General features: G+C 37.2%; 1 protein-coding gene across 2 annotated transcripts in view; it reads right to left on the bottom strand.

Annotated features, from left to right (window-relative positions):
• The window catches only part of BUB1B (BUB1 mitotic checkpoint serine/threonine kinase B), a 55,105-nt gene that overhangs the window by 12,964 nt on the left and 22,788 nt on the right, over positions 1 to 19,353 (bottom strand). For both annotated transcript variants that reach the window (XM_061430758.1, XM_061430757.1), the window contains 9 exons: positions 18,527 to 18,741; positions 18,274 to 18,365; positions 16,360 to 16,586; positions 9,583 to 9,695; positions 8,946 to 9,061; positions 8,314 to 8,363; positions 6,867 to 6,927; positions 6,628 to 6,733; positions 2,631 to 2,905 (listed from right to left, as the gene is read on the bottom strand). In XM_061430758.1, coding sequence (XP_061286742.1) covers positions 2,631 to 2,905; positions 6,628 to 6,733; positions 6,867 to 6,927; positions 8,314 to 8,363; positions 8,946 to 9,061; positions 9,583 to 9,695; positions 16,360 to 16,586; positions 18,274 to 18,365; positions 18,527 to 18,741 — 1,255 coding nt within the window. The remainder of the gene's footprint in view (positions 1 to 2,630; positions 2,906 to 6,627; positions 6,734 to 6,866; positions 6,928 to 8,313; positions 8,364 to 8,945; positions 9,062 to 9,582; positions 9,696 to 16,359; positions 16,587 to 18,273; positions 18,366 to 18,526; positions 18,742 to 19,353) is intronic.

Genomic DNA, 19,353 nt, shown 5'->3' with positions numbered 1-19,353 from the left:
GCCAAATTTGCCTGTTACTCCAGGTGTTTCTTGACTTCCTACTTTTGCATTCCAGTCCCCTATAATGAAAAGGACATCTTTTTTGGGTGTTAGTTCGAAAAGGTCTTGTAGGTCTTCATAGAACCGTTCAACTTCAGCTTCTTCAGCGTTACTGGTTGGGGCATAGACTTGGATCACTGTGATATTGAATGGTTTGCCTTGGAAACGAACAGAGATCATTCTGTCATTTTTGAGATTGCATCCAAGTACTGCATTTTGGACTCTTTTGTTGACCATGATGGCCACTCCATTTCTTCTGAGGGATTCCTGCCCACAGTAGTAGATGTAATGGTCATCTGAGTTAAATTCACCCATTCCAGTCCATTTCAGTTCGCTGATTCCTAGAATGTCGACATTCACTCTTGCCATCTCTTGTTTGACCACTTCCAATTTGCCTTGATTCATGGACCCGACATTCCAGGTTCCTATGCAATATTGCTCTTTACAGCATTGGACCTTGCTTCTATCACCAGTCACATCCACAGCAGGGTATTCTTTTTGTTTTGGCTCCATCCCTTCATTCTTTCTGGAGTTATTTCTCCACTGATCTCCAGTAGCATGCTCAGTCAAGTTCAGTTCTTCGCGACCCCTGTATCCCGCCAGGCTCCTCAGTCCATGGAATTTTCCAGGCAAGACTACTGGAGTGGGTTGCCATTTCCTATTCCAGGTAATCTTCCTGACCCAGGGATCAAATCCAAGTCTCTTGGGTCTCTTGCACTGGCAGGCAGATTCTTTACCACTGAGCCACCTGGGAACCATAAGTGGCCCGAGGTGACCTCTAAAAATTGTGTGCTATTTATTTGACCCAGAAAACCCCACAAAATCATGTAAATCAAGAGGCTCAAATCTTCCAGTTCACTTTAAGAACATTCGTGAAACTGCCCAGGCCATTAAGGGTATGCATATCCGAAAGGCAACCAAGTATCTAACGGATGTCACCTTTAAGAAGCAATGCGTGCCATTCTGTCATTACAATGGCAGAGTTGGTAATGTGGGCACAGGCTAAACAGTGGGTCAGGGATGCAGTGGATGCAGGGTCAGTGGCCCAAAAAGAGTGCTGAATGTTTACTGCACATGCTCAAAAATGCAGAGAGTAATTCTGAACTTAAGGGCTTAGATATAGATTCTCTAGTTACTGAGCACATTCCAGGTGAACAAAGTCCCCAAGATGTGGCACAGAACTTAAGAGAGTTCATGGTCAGATCAACCCATATATGAACTCTCCTTGCCACATTGAGATGATCAATTCTCACTGAAAAAGAACAAATAGGTCCTAAACCAGAAGAGGAAGTTGCATAGAAGATACCCTAGAAGAAACCAAAGAAATAAAAACTTATGGCCTGGGAATAAATGCTGCAAAAAATAAATGTAAACAAAAGTAAAAAAAAAAAAAAAAAGTATCCACTATTCAATCTCACTTTAAAGTCTATTATTTTCCTGAAAAAAAAAAAAAAAAAAGATTCATAATCAGAATCTAGGTAACTTTATCTACCATGGTTGATGAGCAACGCCAGCTATTAAATTTGTGCTTTGTCAACCTAATCTATCATGGAGAAGGAAATGGCAACCCATTCCAGTATTTTTGCCGGGGAAATCCTATGGACAGAGGTACCTGGAGGGCTAGAGTCCATGGGATCGCAAGAGAGTTGGACATAACTTAGCAACTAAACAACAACCTAATCTATAGCAAATGTCTTATTCTCCATCTATCCTAAACTAGACCGAGAAAAACTGATTAAGACACTAGTTTTCTTCCTCTTTATCTCTTCTTTGGACTTTTTAACTCTTCAATAAGCAAAGGTCAAGAAAGAAAACAGGAAATTAATCAAGGTGACTATGTGCTAGAAATTGAGAAAAGTTTGTTGGGGACAAAGTTTGAAAATACAGCTTTAAAAGCACAAACTGGCAAATTAAAGAATATTCCTAAAACTGGAACTTGTTTAAATTAGGTGACTTTTAAATACAGATAGATCACAAGGTTTATTAGTCCCTGGCTCTCGATGCCATTCCTGCTATTACTTTATTCATTTCTCTCTATCACAAGATACTTTTGAAAAGTATATCTCTAACAGCCTATTTAAAATTAGCATCAAGCTACTCTACCATTATTTAAAATTCAATATTAAAGGAAAAATACATGCCTCTTCTCTACCAATCAGGGACCCTTTCTGAGTTTCCTCAAAGATACCATAATCACCCCAAGTTACTTCTTCCATGGGACTTCCCTGGTGGTCTAGTTGCTAAGATTCCATGGTCCCAATGTAGGGGGCCTGGGTTTGATCCCTGGTCAGGGAACTAGGTCCCACATGCTGCAACAAAGATGGAAGATCCTACATGATGCAACTAAGACCTAGAGCAGCTAAATAAATAAATAAATATTTTTTAAAAATTTACTTCTAACTCTCATATTCAAATAAATTACTAAATCCCATTAACATTTTATCTGAAGGAGCTTAATTGTCATGTAAAGCACTTAGCACAATACTTGGCAGGTAGTAAAAGCTTGATAATTGATGGCTATAATTGACAGGCATACACAGAATAAGAGCTCTCAAACAATTTGGTTTGTGCAACCTATAATCACCACTTACCTCAGCTTCTTGATGCTGAGAGGTGGATTGTAGATAGTGCCACAAGCAGTTTGCTGGTCCTCAGAGGTCTTCATATCTAGATCCTCTTCCTGCAACAGTCTCTCAGGATCAGAAGGGAGATCCTTCAAGGATATTATTTCATGAAAAGGAGTGGATGCAAAACGAGCTGCTCTAGCGAAGTCACAAGTGTCTTCTGGGTTAGGACAAATAGTTACATTCCTGAAACCTGTGATAATAGCATCCTCACTCAAGGGCTCAATTCCTGTAAATTCATCCTGAAATAAAAACCACATAAAATTTAGCTGAAACATTTCAATGAGCATATGAATGGCCTATATTTTTTACTGAAAGAGGTGTTAGATAAGTGATTTTTAACACAGAATCTCTAGAGAAAGACAATTTTTAAAAGTACATCTTTACATCTGAGGAAAAAGGTTCTGTATTATGAAAACAGCAAACTATATTTCATCAAAAATACACTGAAGATTCTCCACACAAAGAAAAATACTGGACAATGTTTTCTCCTCAATCAATTTCACCTAGGAACCAAAGAACCAATACCATTTTTCTTCTGGCTTTGGCCTAGAATACCCTCTGGTAATCAACTATCCTCCTAGCTTTTAGGTCTTATTCTATGACAATTTTTATTTTATTTCTAAAAGGTAACTCATGATCATGGGCTTCCCTGGTGGCTCAATGGTAAGGAATCTGCCTGCCAATGCAGGAAATATTGGTTCAATCCCTGGGCCAGAAAGATCCCCTGGAAAAAGAAATGGCAACCCACTCCAGTGTTCTTGCCAGGAAAATCTCATGGACAGAGGCGCCTGGTGGGCTACAGTCCATGGAGTCACAAACAGTCAGACATGAATTAGCGACTAAACAACAATTCAGGATGATAGAAGATATGGGGGAAAAAATATAAAATAATGGAAAACACTTAAAATATGCCTTTGTCTTTAAAAGTAATACAAGTATATAGTTTTAAAAAGTCAACTATTTTAAAAGAATCTGTAGTAAAAAAGTCTCCCTCCCACACTTGATCCTCCTATTTCTCCACCCCAGTTACTATTGGTATGTGCATGCTAAGCCACTTCAGTTGTGTTGACTCTTTGCAACCCTATGAACTGTAGCCCACCAGGCTTCTCTGTCCATGGGATTTACCAGGCAAGAATACTGGAGTGGGTTGCCATGCCCTCTTCCAGGGGGTCTTCTGGACCCAGGGATCAAACCTGCATCTCTTGTATCTCCTGAATTGGCAGACAGGTTCTTTACCGCTCGTGCCACCTGGGAAGTCCCCAGTTTCCACTATCCAGAGACAACTGCTATGACCATATACATCTGGTAGGATACATGCATATTTTATGCATTTTAAAAAGAGGTTTTAAAACAAGTGAAATTACAGCATATATGCTAGTCCATATTATTCATTATCATTATATTTTTTAGTTTATTTTCTGTGCTATTAAAAATTCTTTAAAAACATGTTGGTAACACTGTGGGTCTATCAGAAGTTGACCAACTGTTTTAGGCTATTCCCCGTATTTTACTATCATGAAACTATTTTAAATATTCTTATAGATTTAAATCTTTAGGAATATGTTAGTTTTCTTAGGAATAATTCATAAAAATAGAACTACCAGGTCAAAAAGGTAATGGGACATTAAGGGTATTTGTTCATACTGCCCAACTTCCCTCAGAAATATTGTACCACTTTATACATTTACCTGAAGTACACAAAAGTGCCTATTTCATTTAACCCTCATAGATACTAGATATTAATTTTCTAGATCATTACCAATATGACATATACTCCGAATTTCTGGTTCAACATAATTAAGTAGAGGTGAGAGATACATCTAGAAGAAACAATAGATGAAACTGAAGAATCGTAAGATTAGAGTAAAATAGATGTCTGTAGTCTATGGATACATTTTATGCAAATACTATTTATGGCCCTATTAGTTTAGACACTTTAAATATGATTTTTTTTTTAGGGAAAAAAATGCTGGTAGGTACCTATGAACAAAATTCAAGTAAAAGGTTTAAGACAAAAAAAAATAAGATATCCTCTTAATAATTTAGTCCATCCTTGAGCATCTGAACCTAGAACCACTACCTCCAAATCCAGCCTATTCTCTGGTGGTATTCTCCAGAATCCAGTATGTAAAAATTACTCTTCTACATCATCATCTTTATTATCTACATTAGAATTACCTGGGCAAGTATTTAAAACAGACAAAAATACATACTTGGATTTTATCTCTGGAAATTCCAATTCAGTATAGTTGGAATGGGGCCTCAGCACCTTCAGTCATACATGGCTCCTGAGGTTCTTCTGGGTTGCTGCAAATTTTCTGTATCTTGATATATGTGAAGACTACATGGATATTCACATATTTAAAACTTTACCTAGCTGTACAATTAATATTTGTGCAATGTATCTATATAAGAGCTCTCTCTCTCTCTTTAGTTGCTAAGTCGTGTCCAACTCTTGTGACCCCATGGACTGTAGCCTGCCAGGCTCCTCTGTCCATGGGATTCTCCAGGCAAGCATACTGGAGTGAGTTGCCATTTCCTTCTCCAGGGGATCTTCCCAACCTAGGGATCAAACCTGAGTCTCCTGCATTGCAGGCTGATTCTTTATACCAACTGAGCTACTGAGGGAGGTCCATGGATATAAGATATACCTCAATAAATGGGTAAACAAAAAGAAAAACATGTTTGATTCATTGGAATACACTGATTTAACACTGTTTTAAATCATTATAGATACTGATCATGTCTCCCCTTATAAGCTTCAGATTAAACATACTCAGTTCTCTTTAAATATTAAGACAAGTTTCCAGATGCTGGTTTAAACCTTCAATAAAATGTCATTGATCAAGTTTATTTACTTTGACTTGAATGTGTGCGGGGTCACTAGTTCACAGTGGTTAAAACAGAACATTACTACAAAAAAAAAAAAAAGGTTGGTTCACATAACTTTCATTGCTACAAAATTTTTTTTATAAAGAAAAAAGATCCTGGGCTTTGAAGACAGTGATCTTTCCCTACTTAAAAAAATTGAGATATAATTAACATACCAAAAAATACACTCTTTTATAATGTGCATTTCAGTGGTTTTTAGTATCACACATTCATAAGGCTTTGCAACCTTCACCACTATCTCACTTGCAGCCATCACCACTATCTAACTTCAGAACACTTTCATCACCTTAAAAAGAAACACTATATCAATTTGTGGTCACTTTCCAATCCACTCTCTCCCTAATCCCCTGGAAATCCTAATCTATTTTCTGCCTTTATGAAAGACTTCTGTTTATTTCACATAAACAGAATAATACAGTATGTGTTCTTTTAGACGTGCTTTCATTTTAGCAGTGTTTTAAAGATTCACCCATGTTGTAGGATATGTCAATATTCCATTCCTTCTTATGGCTGAACACTATTCCACTTTACAGATACACATTTTGTTTATCCAGGCATCAGGTGATGAATGTTTGGTTGTTTCCTGTTATTGGCTCTTACGAACAATGCTGCTATGAACATTTATGTAGTTTTTGTGTGATGATATGTTTTAAATTCTTTTAGTTATCCTTCAATTAAAAATTAATTAAATTAAAAAATTCTTTGGGATATATTTACCTAGGAGGGAACTGCTGGACCATATGGTAACCCTATTGTCAACATTTTGAGGAATTGACAGATTGTTTTCCAAACAGGTTGTACCACTGTACATCCTCATCAGCAACGTATGAAGGTTCTAGTTACTTAACATCCTCACCAACAGCTGTTATTTTGTCTTTTTGATTATAGCCATCCAAGTGCATGTGTATAGTATTTCACCATGATTTTGATTTGCATTCTCTGATAACAGTGTTGAGCATCTTTTCATGTGCTTATTTCAAGCCAATGATTTTTACTTTAAACTTCTGTGAGAAATGAATGAAACTATACACTAGCCCATTTATATAAACTTAGGGATACTGTTTCTTACACAAACATCTGGAGATACATCCTCATTTGAGGTGATGCTTTCTGAAGTTTTGAGAATTGCAAGAGGTCTTCGTTGGGCTAAAACACGTGAGGGAGCTGCAGAAGGACTAGAAAAAGACATCCCATTTAGCAATTTTTCTCTTAACACAGATAACAGTAACCTCCTATTTCACCCTTATATATAATAATAGAAAACTTTTAATTGTTGAAACAAAATAAATTAAAAAAAAACCCTCAAACCTGACAGGCTTTTTTTCTGAAAGAAGAGATTCATCAAAAATGGAGAAAGGTACACTGGAACCTATAGAAAGAGAGACTAAATTTACACTCTTTAGAGTAAATGCCCTACTCTTCAAGACAATTAGGTCAATTAACATTTTTGCTGTCTGAAAGCAGAAAAACAATTTTATCTTTTATAATAAATAATTTCCAAAATACAAAAGTAAAGATCACTTAATAACAATGATCTAAACATGGATGATCTTGTTTCATCTTTATTCCCCATCACTGCTCCCCAAATCTAACCCAACTCTGAATTATTTTTGAAGCAAATACAAAACACCATATCATTGCATATGTAAATATTTCAGTACACATTTCTTAGAAATAGCGTCTTTTAAAAAACATAATCTCAAAACATGATCATATCTACAGAATTAACCATTTCTGAATTCACCCATACAATCAGAAGTATCACATTTTATCAAAACTTTTTAGAAAGTTTGAATTAGGAATGCAAAGTAGATTCAAACACTGTGACCAGTTGAAGTTGTCTCTTTAATTGCTTTTATTTTATAGGGTTTTTGTTTTTGCTATTAATTTTTTGTTTTAGAAACTGGGTTGTACACCCCATAATGCTGGATTTTTGGCCAATTATATTTTTGTTTCAAATGTTCTTCTATGCCTTGCATTTCCTATAAACTGATGGTTAGACTTAAACATTTAATCAGATTCTACTGAACTTTTTAAACTACTAGGTGGATATTCATGTTTCTACCACTTTTAACATGTTTCTGAAAAGACCAAATTTGAATATAAAATAGCTTTAATTTTAAGCTTCTCCCCCCTCTTCCTATCAAAAAACCACTTTCCAGTCTTGGCTCCTGGGTGCTACTGCTATGCTTAGCTGCTGCTGCTAAGTCGCTTCAGTTGTGTCCAACTCTATGAGACCCCATAGATGGCAGCCCACCAGGCTCCCCGTCCCTGGGATTCTCCAGGCAAGAAGACTGGAGTGGGTTGCCATTTCCTTCTCCAATGCGTGAAAGTGAAAAGTGAAAGTGAAGTCACTCAGTCATGTTCGACTCTTAGCGACCCCATGGACTGCAGCCCACCAGGCTCCTCCGTCCATGGGATTTTCCAGGCAAGAGTACTGGAGTGGGGTGCCATTAGCTAGAGTGCACTAACTAAAGTGAAATATTACTTTATAGTTAGTATAAATTTAAATTACATTTAAAATCAAATATTTTTAAGCAATGAGTTATTTTACAAAAATATTCTTTCAAATGTCTATCCTATCTTGAATTATATGCTAATAAATTGAACTCCATGATTCAAAGATTACAAACCTGAGTCCCTCTCTTTGCTTTCTTTCACCTCCTTTTACTACAATCAATAAAATTATTTATACTTGTTACATAATGCATTTGTTATCAGTAAGGTCTTCATGAGATTGTCAAATACAACTCACTTTTAGAATGAGGTTGTTCTTGCCAAACGTTTTCTGCAAGTGATGTTTCCCTGTGAAGAAACTCGATTTTAAACGTGTGGCTTACTACCCACGGAACAAATTATTTAATTTTCAGAAGTCCAAGAGACTTTTTAAAAAATTAAATACAATCTTCATTCTAAGATAAAGAAAATATTCTAGTACCATTAAACCAAATTCTTTAAGATAGAACCTTCAGTCATTAGAATTGTTACAGAAATATATTTGATAGCAGACATCAAGTTACATTAACAATATAAGCAGATTACAAAATGATAAACCTTCATTTTTATAAACAAATCCAAAACAACACATAAAGAAGAAATAAAGCAATGTTAATATTAGTCATCTTTTAGTGGTAGAAATGAGTGGTTTTACCATTTAAAAAATTATTTGGTTGTTATTATAAGAAATACGTTATTTTTTTTTAATGGAAAAAAGCCAGCACCTAGATCTCCTTCGTTAGTATCAAAGCTGACGTTGTGACAAAGAGTTGCAAAAATCATGTCTCAATACTATAAAAGTTAAGGAGACTTCAAGTCTAGAGAGTCAAAGGCTGGTTCTAAATGCCCTCCTTCCTATAAGTATCATTTCTTCCACCAATGTGGTCCTACCTGGCACAAGGGTTTACTGGGCAAACAAAATTGGACAGAGCCATTCCTGATATTTCCTGAGACTCTGAAGCAATTGGCAGTTCAGCTGTCTCCTTTGTAGGCATCTTTTCTTCTTGCTATTTGCATTAAATAAACAAAATTAGTATGTCCCTCTTATCTAGAAAATGCTACCTATTTTCAAGTTTTAGTGCCAAAATTAGCTTTACTATACACTTTCCCAAGATATTTACTAACCATATAGAATGTCTGTCCCACAGAAGTTCTTAAATTTATGTTACCAGTATAAACTGATACTGCTGTACTTAACTAAGTAGTGGCAAGCAAATACACACTAAATTTCTTTAGCTAATCTCATTTTAATTGAACATAACTAGAATAAAAAACTAAAGTCAGAAGTAACAGAATAGTGATTTAGAGTATAACTAAGATGTCAATAAATTATATCACTTATATGCCACAAATTCCATTTGAAGTCACCTGTTAAAATTACTTTTCTGCTCAACTTTGCTGATACTAGTAGCTAAGAAACTACCAAAAACTGAGTGGGCACTGGCAGGACTTTTACCTTCTATATTTTCATATTTTTAAATTTGTTTCAATAAGCATTAGTTGTTATGTACTGAAAAGAGAAAATGACCTGTTCATTCGCTCTTTCTTGCTGAGTAGTTTGGATTTCTTTTAGCTTCTTCTCCATCTCTTCAATCTGTTTCTGCATTTCTGCTCTCTTCTCTGCACTGGTCAGTAGCTCAGCTAGAAACAGTAAAGTTGGCTGAGGCATTACTCCTCATAGCAATTTATCCTGTCAAAGATTGTCTTTGGGACAGTCAATATTACAGATAAGAATGACACAAATGGAGCAAAGTCCTCAACTTGAGGTCTCGGTCTCTATTATTTATTCAGTCAATAAGAAATAGAAATCTATTACATGCCAAGCACAACAAAGTATTTAGGTTTTAGTGGCACATAATACAAAGTCCTTGGTCATGTGATGCTAATGTTCAATTTGGCAGAGACAAACACACAGAAATTAACAAGATAATCAGTGCTAAAAATAAAAATTAGGTGATGTGAAAATGTGTTATTGGGTAGGGGAATGGAGGTCAGGAGCTACTAAACCAGTGATCAGGGGAGATCATCTAAGTCAGTTACATTATGAAGCTGTAACCTGGATAACAAGAGGCTGGTCATATAAAGATCTGAGGAAAGTTTCTAGAGCAAGGGACTAGATGGCATAAAGGCCCTAATGGAGGAACAAGATCACTGGTACAAGGACTCAAAAGAACACCAACATGATTGTAGCATAGAAATAGGGAGCAAAGTAAAAGATGAGATTGGAAAGTTAGGCAAGGGCCAAATCATGTAGGGTTTATAAGAGTTTGTACTGCATTCTAAGACAATGAAACAACATGGGAGAATTTTAAATAAAGGAGGGACATGACCTGATTTTCCAAAAATGATAATGTGCTGTGAACACAATGAATTTTGGGAAGGCCAGAAAGAGGGCAGAAAGTCTTAACTGTAGTAGTCCAGCTAAAAGACTGTGGTTTGGACTGAGGTAATAATGGGACTGGTGATAAATGAAAGATGTATGAAACTTTTTGGTGGCAAAGTTGGTTTATTCGTTAGATGTGGGGGAATGGTAAGGGAAGAGGGATAAAAGATGCCTTTCAGAGTTTTTTGGGGGGAGCAGAAGATATTAAGAAGAGGTAGCAAGAATACACAGAAGAAATATACAAAAAAGATCTTCATGACCAAGATAACCATGATGGTGTGATCACTCACCTAGAGCCAGACATCCTGGAATGTGAAGTCAAGTGGGCCTTAGGAAGCATCACTACGAACAAAGCTAGTGGAGGTGATGGAATTCCAGTTGAGCTCTTTCAAATCCTGAAAGATGACGCTATGAAAGTGCTGCATTCAATATGCCAGCAAATTTGGAAAACTCAGCAGTGGCCACAGGACTGGAAAACGTCAGTTTTCATTCCAATCCCAAAGAAAGGCAATGCCAAAGAATGCTCAAACTACCGCACAATTGCACTCATCTCACACGCTAGTAAAGTAATGCTTAAATTCTCCAAGCCAGGCTTCAGCAATATGTGAACTGTGAACTTCTACATGTTCAAGCTGGTTTTAGAAAAGGCAGAGAAACCAGAGATCAAATTGCCAACATCCGCTGGATCATGGAAAAAGCAAGAGAGTTCCAGAAAAGCATCTATTTCTGCTTTATTGACTATCCCAAAGCCTTTGACTGTGTGGATCACAATAAATTGTGGAAAATTCTGAAAGAAATGGGAATACCAGACCACCTTACCTGCCTCCTGAGAAACCTGTATACAGGTCAGGAAGCAACAGTTAGAACTGGACATGGAACAACAGACTGGTTCCAAATAGGAAAAGGAGTACGTCAAGGCTGTATATTATCACCCTGCTTATTTAACTTATATGCAGAGTACAGCATGAGAAACGCTGGGCTGGAGGAAGCACAAGCTGGAATCAAGATTGCCGGGAGAGATATCAATAACCACAGATATGACGATGACACCACGCTTATGGCAGAAAGTGAAGAAGAACTAAAGAACCTCTTGATGAAAGTGAAAGAGGAGAGTGAAAAAGTTGGCTTAAAGCTCAACATTCAGAAAACGAAGATTATGGAATCCAGTCCCATCACTTCATGGCAAATAGATGGGGAAACAGTGGGAACAGTGGCTGACTTTATTTTTCTGGGCTCCAAAATCACTGCAGATGGTGATTGCAGCCATGAAATTAAAAGATGCTTACTCCTTGGAAGGAAAGTTACGACCAACCTAGACAGCATATTAAAAAGCAGACATTACTTTGTCCACAAAGGTCCGTCTAGTCAAGGCTATGGTTTTTCCAGTGGTCATGTATGGATGTGACAGTTGGACTATAAAGAAAGCTGAGCACCAAAGAATTGATGCTTTTGAACTGTGGTGTTGGAGAAGATTCTTGAGAGTCCCTTGGACTGCAAGGAGATCCAACCAGTCTATCCTAAAGGAGATCATTCCTGGGTGTTCATTGGAAGGATTGATGTTGAAGCTAAAACTCCAATACTTTGGCCACCTGATGTGAAGAGCTGACTCATTGGAAAAGACCCCGATGCTGGGAAAGATTGAGGGCAGGAGGAGAAGGGGATGACAGAGGATGAGATGGTTGGATGGCATTGCCGACTCAATGGACATGGGTTTGGGTGGACTCCGGGAGTTGGTGATGGACAGGAAGGCCTGGCATGCTGCATTTCATGGGGTTGCAAAGAGTCGGACACGACTGAGCGACTGAACTGAACTGAACTGAACCAACTTGGTGCATGGTGATGCCTTTTGTTGAAATAGGGAAGCCTGTGGTACATTTGTATATTGGGGTGTGGTTTGTGATATAAATCAGCAACTGTTTTTGGTTATGTAGAGCTTAAAATGTCTATTGGAGGGATTTCCCTGGTGGTCCAGTGGCTAAGACTCTGAACTCCCAATGCAGGGGGCCTGAGTTCAATCCTTGGTCAGGGAACTAGATTCCATATGCTTCAACTAAAGACCCCCATAATGCTCAATGAAGATTGAAGATGCTGTGTGCTGCAACTAAGACCCAGCACAGCCAAATACATATAAATTTTAAAAGATGCCTATTAGGACAGCCAATAAATGCAGGCAACTAAATATCAGTCTGGGGATCAGGTGAAATGTCAGGGATGGGGATATGAATTTGAGAGTTGATAGCTTGTAAACAGTATTTAATCCATTACCTAAAGATGGCTGTGGAAAGAAGAGATAATTGGGATATTTCAGAACTCTCCTGGGCCTCAGGAAGAGGTCCTGGATGAGAACAGTAAAGGAAATGGAGCAAGAATACACCATCAAGGAAGAAGCCAAAGACAAGCATTTCATAAAGCATTTCATCAACTGTACTCAATGAAGCCAAGAAGTCAATAAAGATCAGGACTCAGAAACAGCCATTGGATTCGGCAAAAAGGAGGTTTCTGGTCACTGTGATCAATGGAATAGAAATGATGCTTGAGGAAATGTTCAATAGGTAGGTCATGTCTGACTCCTGGCGACCTCATGGGTTGCAGCATGCCAGGCTTCCCTGTCCTTCACTATCTTCCCAAGTTTGCTCAAACTCATGTCCACTGAGTTGATGATGTTATCCAACCATTTCATCCTCTGTCACCCCGTTCTCCTCCTGCCCTCAATCTTTACAAGCATCAGGGTCTTTCCAAAGAGTTGACTCCTCACGTCAGGTGGCCAAAGTATTAGAGCTTCAGTATCAGTCCTTCCAATGAATATTCAGAGTTGATTTCCTTTAGGATGGACTGGTTTGATCTTCTTGCTGTCCAAGGGACTCTCAAGAGTCTTCTCCAATACCACAGTTCGAAAGGATCAATTCTTTGGTACTCAGGTTTCTGTATGGTTCAATTCACTTCCGTAGATGACTACCGGAAAAACCATAATTTTGACTATATGGACCATTGTTGGCAAAGTAATGTCTCTGCTTTTTAATACGTTGTCTAGGTTTGTCATAGCTTTTCTTCCAAGGAGCAAACATCTTTTAATTTTGTGGCAGCAATCTGCAGTGATTTTTGAGCTCAAGAAAATAAAATCTGCCACCGTTTTCACTTTTCCCCAATCTATTTGACATGAAGTGATGGAACCAGATGATGTATCTTTGTTTTTTAATGTTGAGTTTTAAGCCAGCTTTTTCAGTTGAGGAAATACTAGGCAGCAAAAGATTACAATTGCCCCCAAATCTTGCTGTGAAAGGGAGTATAAAAATGGGGGTTGTAGTTGGAGATGAATAAGGATAATGAAGATTTTCTTTCTTTTTAAAAAATGGAGACATTATATTTGCCTAAATTACTAAGAATGGTTTAGTAAAAAGGGAAAATGCTAGAGGGGGAAGAAATAAGGACCATTCCTTTGATAGGAACAGAGAAATGCTAAATTTTAACAAAAAGAATGAGTGTACAGATAGCAGAGATGGCAGATTTGGTGGAAGAAAATGGAGTTACCATCACATTCCTTCTATTTTCTCAATGAGGTTACAAAGGAGATAGGTCAGGAGGTACAGGGATGTATATTTGAAAATGAAAGAAAATTAAATTAGTTGTTTAGCAGAAAGAAGAAATTCACCTATCAGATAACTAGTAAGATTGTTAGGCACTGGTAAATGTCGTGGTCAAGAATTTAAAATGAGGAATTCCTAGGTGGTCCAGTGGTTAAGAATCCGCCTGCCAATGCAGGGGACACAAGTTCGATCCCTGGTCCAGCAAAGCTCATGTGCCCTAGAGCTAACGCTCTGCAACAAGAGAAGCCACCACAATGAGAAGCTGGTGCAACACAACTAGAGAAAGCCCACGCACAGCAACGAAGATCCAGATAGCTAAAATAAAAAATAAAAAGGATTTAAAATGAGACCAATTCATAGTTGCATTTTTCTCCAGCTACATTTAAACTATTATACTTGGATGCAGGTACAGAGTGTGAGGAGATACCTGGATTTAACTAGGGTTGAGGTTTTGCTAGGTGAATACAATAGAGTGGATGGTGTAGGGGTAGAAATAAGAAATGAGGCAGGTATGTAGAATACTAAGCAGGTTTGATGGGTAGGAAAAAAACTGGAAGACATGAATTGGAAAGAAACTTTTTGAAGAAGGGGGAAAATGCTTTAGAAGTAGTAATGGGAAGAAAGGATAACAGCCTTGTCTTTAGACCCAACCTGTGGCTTCCTCATTTCTCATGTCCCTACCTGAGAGTTGAATGTCAGCAATAATCTTTGAAGCTAGTTTTAAATATAACAAGAAACCACTTTCTTATAGGCATGAGGATTTCTTAAGAGTACAAACTAGATTCAGAGACAAGATTAGGAAAAGAGTATTACAACATCCTCAGAGGTCAATACTTCTTTCAGTACTCAAATCCCAACTAACCCTAGCTCAGCTTCTTCTTTAGCTAGTTGAGAATAAAATGTACTATTTTACTTTAATATACTTGGTGTCGCTAGAGCCTTCCCTTCAGGAAGCAGTAGTTTCACCTAAGTGCCTTGCTCCTTTCCCAGCTCATATGTGGCTATTCTGCTAGCCTATTTCTTTGCTGTGGTGGTTTCCACTTTTAAAAAGCTTCACACAACTAGTTCCTTAACTTTTACGCATTCCCTCTCTCCTACCTAGACACATAGATTCCATTTTTCCATATATTATTTGAGGCCAGAGCACTTCTGTCAGTCTTGGAAGGCACTAGTTGATGTAACAAATAAGGCAATTCCAAACTTACTAACAGGCTGCTTTACAGACCTTTGCTTCTAACTTGCCACCTGAAACTCTGAAATGATTTTTTTTCTCAAACAAATTATAAGTGATGGCTAAGTTTCCCAGCTAGCTCTATGAATGTCACATCTCTTTAAGTGAGCTGAGCTGCAGGTTACTCTGGATGATTGTGTTAAAAAAAAAAAAATAAAATAAACATTTCTTCATTCTTGGTATATCCTAGTCAAAATGCCTAAATGGATAAAATTTATTTTTGTACTCCTCCCACCCCCAACCTCCTTTTCTGTATTCTCACTCATCTTCTAATGCTTTAAATTCCAAATGCTAAACTTCCCTACTTTCAGCCTGCTTTGGGCACCTTTTGCCCCCAAGCATCTCTAGGCTTTAGAATCAGAACCACTTCCTACTTTTTCCAAATTTCCAGTTTTTCAACGTATACTGTTAAGTCACTTCAGTCGTGTCCGACTCTGTGCGACCCCATAGACAGCAGCCCACCAGGCTGCCCCGTCCCTGGGATTCTCCAGGCAAGAACCCTGGAGTGGGTTGCCATTTCCTTCTCCAATGCATGAAAGTGAAAAGTGAAAGTGAAGTTGCTCAGTCATGTCCGACTCTTAGCGACCCCATGGACTACAGCCTACCAGGCTCCTCTGTCCATGGGATTTGCCAGGCAAGAGTACTGGAGTGGGGTGCCATTGCCTTCTCCGTTTTCAATGTATAAGCCTCCCTTAACTCAGAAAGAATTGTTTAATAAACAGGACATACTACTATCATCTAAATGACAGAGTCCGTTAATCTAAATTAGCCCTGGGAGAAATTTCAGGCACAGTATCAAAAGTAAAGTGAAATATTTAGGAAATATTAGGAAAAAGCACTTTTCTGTCTGCCTATTGCAGGGAAAGATGAACTGGTCATGCAGTTTCTTTACTTTTGAACACAAACTTAGTTGTTTAAAATTTTCCCTTATGGGTTTCATAGAAAGCAGCAATGGAAGTTCAGCTTAAATAGAGAAACATAGAAACCACAGAAGCATCACACAAAGTTACACACAACAGCAGTAACTTTCCTCAGGCTTAAAATAGCAACCCAGTCTTCCTACAACTAAGTTATTTTTACAAACTTGAGCTAGATAAATACACATACCTTCTCTTCGCTCTTTTAATTTCTTCCGGAAAACCTCAGCCCGGATCTCTTCAAAGGAGAACTCCCCCACTCCTGCATAAATCTTCTCCTTACAATACATCATCTTCTCCTTCTTCTCAGACTCTTGCTGAAGACTTTGAACTCTCTGCAGGAGATCTCCTTCTTCCTTTCCAGGCTTTCTTGTGCTTAGAATGTGGTTTATACTGGGTTCAATTTTACATGGTGTCCTAAAAGAAGCAAGATAATTATTATTTATCATATAGATCAAATGAGCTGTTTCTTACGTTTTGACAAAACACAGGGATGATGTCAGTTGTAAGATTATATATGATGGATTCCAAAAAACAAAAATGATTAAGAGGCTAAAAATAATTTACATAGTCCATCAACAATTATGTTCTGAGTACTACTAGGATGAGGAAGGAATTAGCTATAAGTTAAGAGTCATCAAATAGCTTATATTACTTATAGGTAAAAATAAATCTGAATAACATATCTTTTTTTCAAAGGAGGTAATATTTTTATTGAAGTATATATAGTTGATTTATAATGTGTTAGTTTCACATGTACAGCAGTGATTCAGTTATATATTATATATTATATGTATATATATATTCCTTTTCAGATTTTTTTCCCTTATAGGTTATTACAAAATATTGAATATAGTTCTCTGTGCTATACAGTAGGTCCTTGTTGGTTATCTATTTTATATATAGTTATGTGTATATGTTAATCCCAATCCCCTAATTTATCCCATACCTTTCCCCTCTGGTGGGCTTCCCTAGTGGCTCAGACGGTAAAGAATCCGGCTGCAATTAGGGAGACCTGGGTTCTATTCCGGAATTGGGAAGATCCCCTGGAGAAGGGAAAGGCTACCCACTCCAGTATTCTTGCCTGGAGAATTCCATGCACAGAGGAGCCCGGTGGGTTACAGTCCATGGATCGCAAAGAGTCGGACATGACTGAGCGACTAACACTAACACTTTGCCCTTTGGTAACCATAAATTTGTTTTCTATGACTGTGGTGAATAACCAAATCTAAATAGAATCCAGTGTACAAAATGAAGCTAACTTATGCCCATTTCTCACTGTTCTGAACCCAGAAGAATTAGAAATACAGCATTTAGAGAACTGATGATGTAAAATTCAACATTATCAGCTGAAGGGGAAGAGTAGAGAGTGGTAATACAGGTTTGAAAATGGAGCATACCTCAGTCAGGATCAGAATCACTTATATATCTTTTATTTTTTTGTGTATCTTTTTACAACTAAAGATTGTTCTTTAGTTGTATCTGGTCCTCAACTCAGATACACTGGATCAGAACTTTTAATGGTCCAAGCATCTACATGCTTAAAAAGCTTCCTCAATTTGCTCAACTGATAAAAAGACTTTATGAAAAAACCTACACAAACATCATATACCTAGCATATAATGAGGGGTTACAAATTATATATGAAGAAACTCTTGCAATGGGACACAAAATATGACCTAATATTACCACTCCACAATGTTATACATTAGACTGAATCTCAGACTGCCTGATTATTTAATCATCTATTATATCTCATAGAAATGCCAAGAAAAAGACATTCAGAAAGAAAAATCAGGTTATGAGCAAAAACTGCCATAATTCCTCACTACTGTTAATAATAAAGGTAGAACATCTCCCTTAAATAACAGTGACTATCTTTGACTACACCAATTTAAATATAAACCTATTGAGTTTATTCCTTAATAAGAATAACAAGTGGTCTTTTAGTCCTAACACACTAAAAAAAAAAAAAAAGACATAAAGGAAATAAAACTTTTGTTTACTTTCATTTCCACAAAGAAGAAAAGGCTTTAGGAATTAGATAGGTGCCCCTGCCAAACTTAGTAATTTCCACCACAAAATATCTGGAAATCAAACTCACATAACTGGCTGTTGTGCAGTCTCTTCCACATATGGAGTAAAACTTGGAAGCATAGAGGGTACAGCTGTCATAGACGCTGTATTGCCTCGAGGCTGGCGATGAAGAAGAAAACTAAAATTACCATGGTTTTACATTCTGATGCACCATATGCAGACCATGCCTAATTATTCAAGAGGAATTAAAAGAGATGCTAAAAATACTCCTCTATTTGAACTTTGTTATGTTAACAAATAAACTGGATTAGAGTCCTTACCCTGTATTCCAAAGGCCTGCCTGTGTTCCAAGGGCCGGCTTGCAGCTCATTCTCTTTGCCCCTGGACACAGGAGGTGCTATCCATGGCTGGACTGTAGGCTTAGATGGCTCTGCTCTAGAAGCCTCATCAGTATTTTCATCAAAAACAATAATTCTAGTATTACTTTGCATCTGTTGAGGAACTGGATTTTGGAGACCTCTGTTCTGGCTTGGAGCTAAGAGAAAAATATTAAACTTTCAAAATCTAAATTTAAAAATCTTCACCAATTTAGATGCCCAATAAGGTACACCTGAACCTTTCCCAAATCAAGATTACTTCTACTACCATAGAATCAGAGATTTTTTTAAATAATAATTTTTAAAAACCTTAATGCATCAAATAATTAATTTTTAAGTCTATTCTGCATTTGTTACTTATACCCTCCCCTTTTCCCTCACCTGTAATCTTTTACATATAGATATCCAAAAAACAAATTCTGTATCTTCCTTCAGTCATCATTCTAACATTGTTTAATTTTATCAGGATTAACTGAAATCTTAATATTCATTTTTCTGGTAAAATTTTTCTCTCAGCTGAAATGTACTGAATCTAAAAAAAAACCAAGTTAGCTCACTTATTATTGGTATTCTCTTTAGTGGGGCTGCTTATTAGACTCAAGCTTCATCATGATCTGGATAAAATATTTTTTAGGACTATATTCTCTGTACTCTAATTCTCAGATCTCCAAGGAACATTCTGAGTATTACAAAGTTGATATATCAGGATAGGGATAAGAGATCTAAATATCTGGTCTACGTGTCTAACTGCTATAAATGTGGTTAATAAA

Source organism: Bos javanicus, chromosome 10, assembly GCF_032452875.1.
Source record: "Bos javanicus breed banteng chromosome 10, ARS-OSU_banteng_1.0, whole genome shotgun sequence".
NCBI lineage: Eukaryota > Metazoa > Chordata > Mammalia > Artiodactyla > Bovidae > Bos > Bos javanicus.
This window is presented reverse-complemented; position numbering and strand designations above follow the sequence as displayed.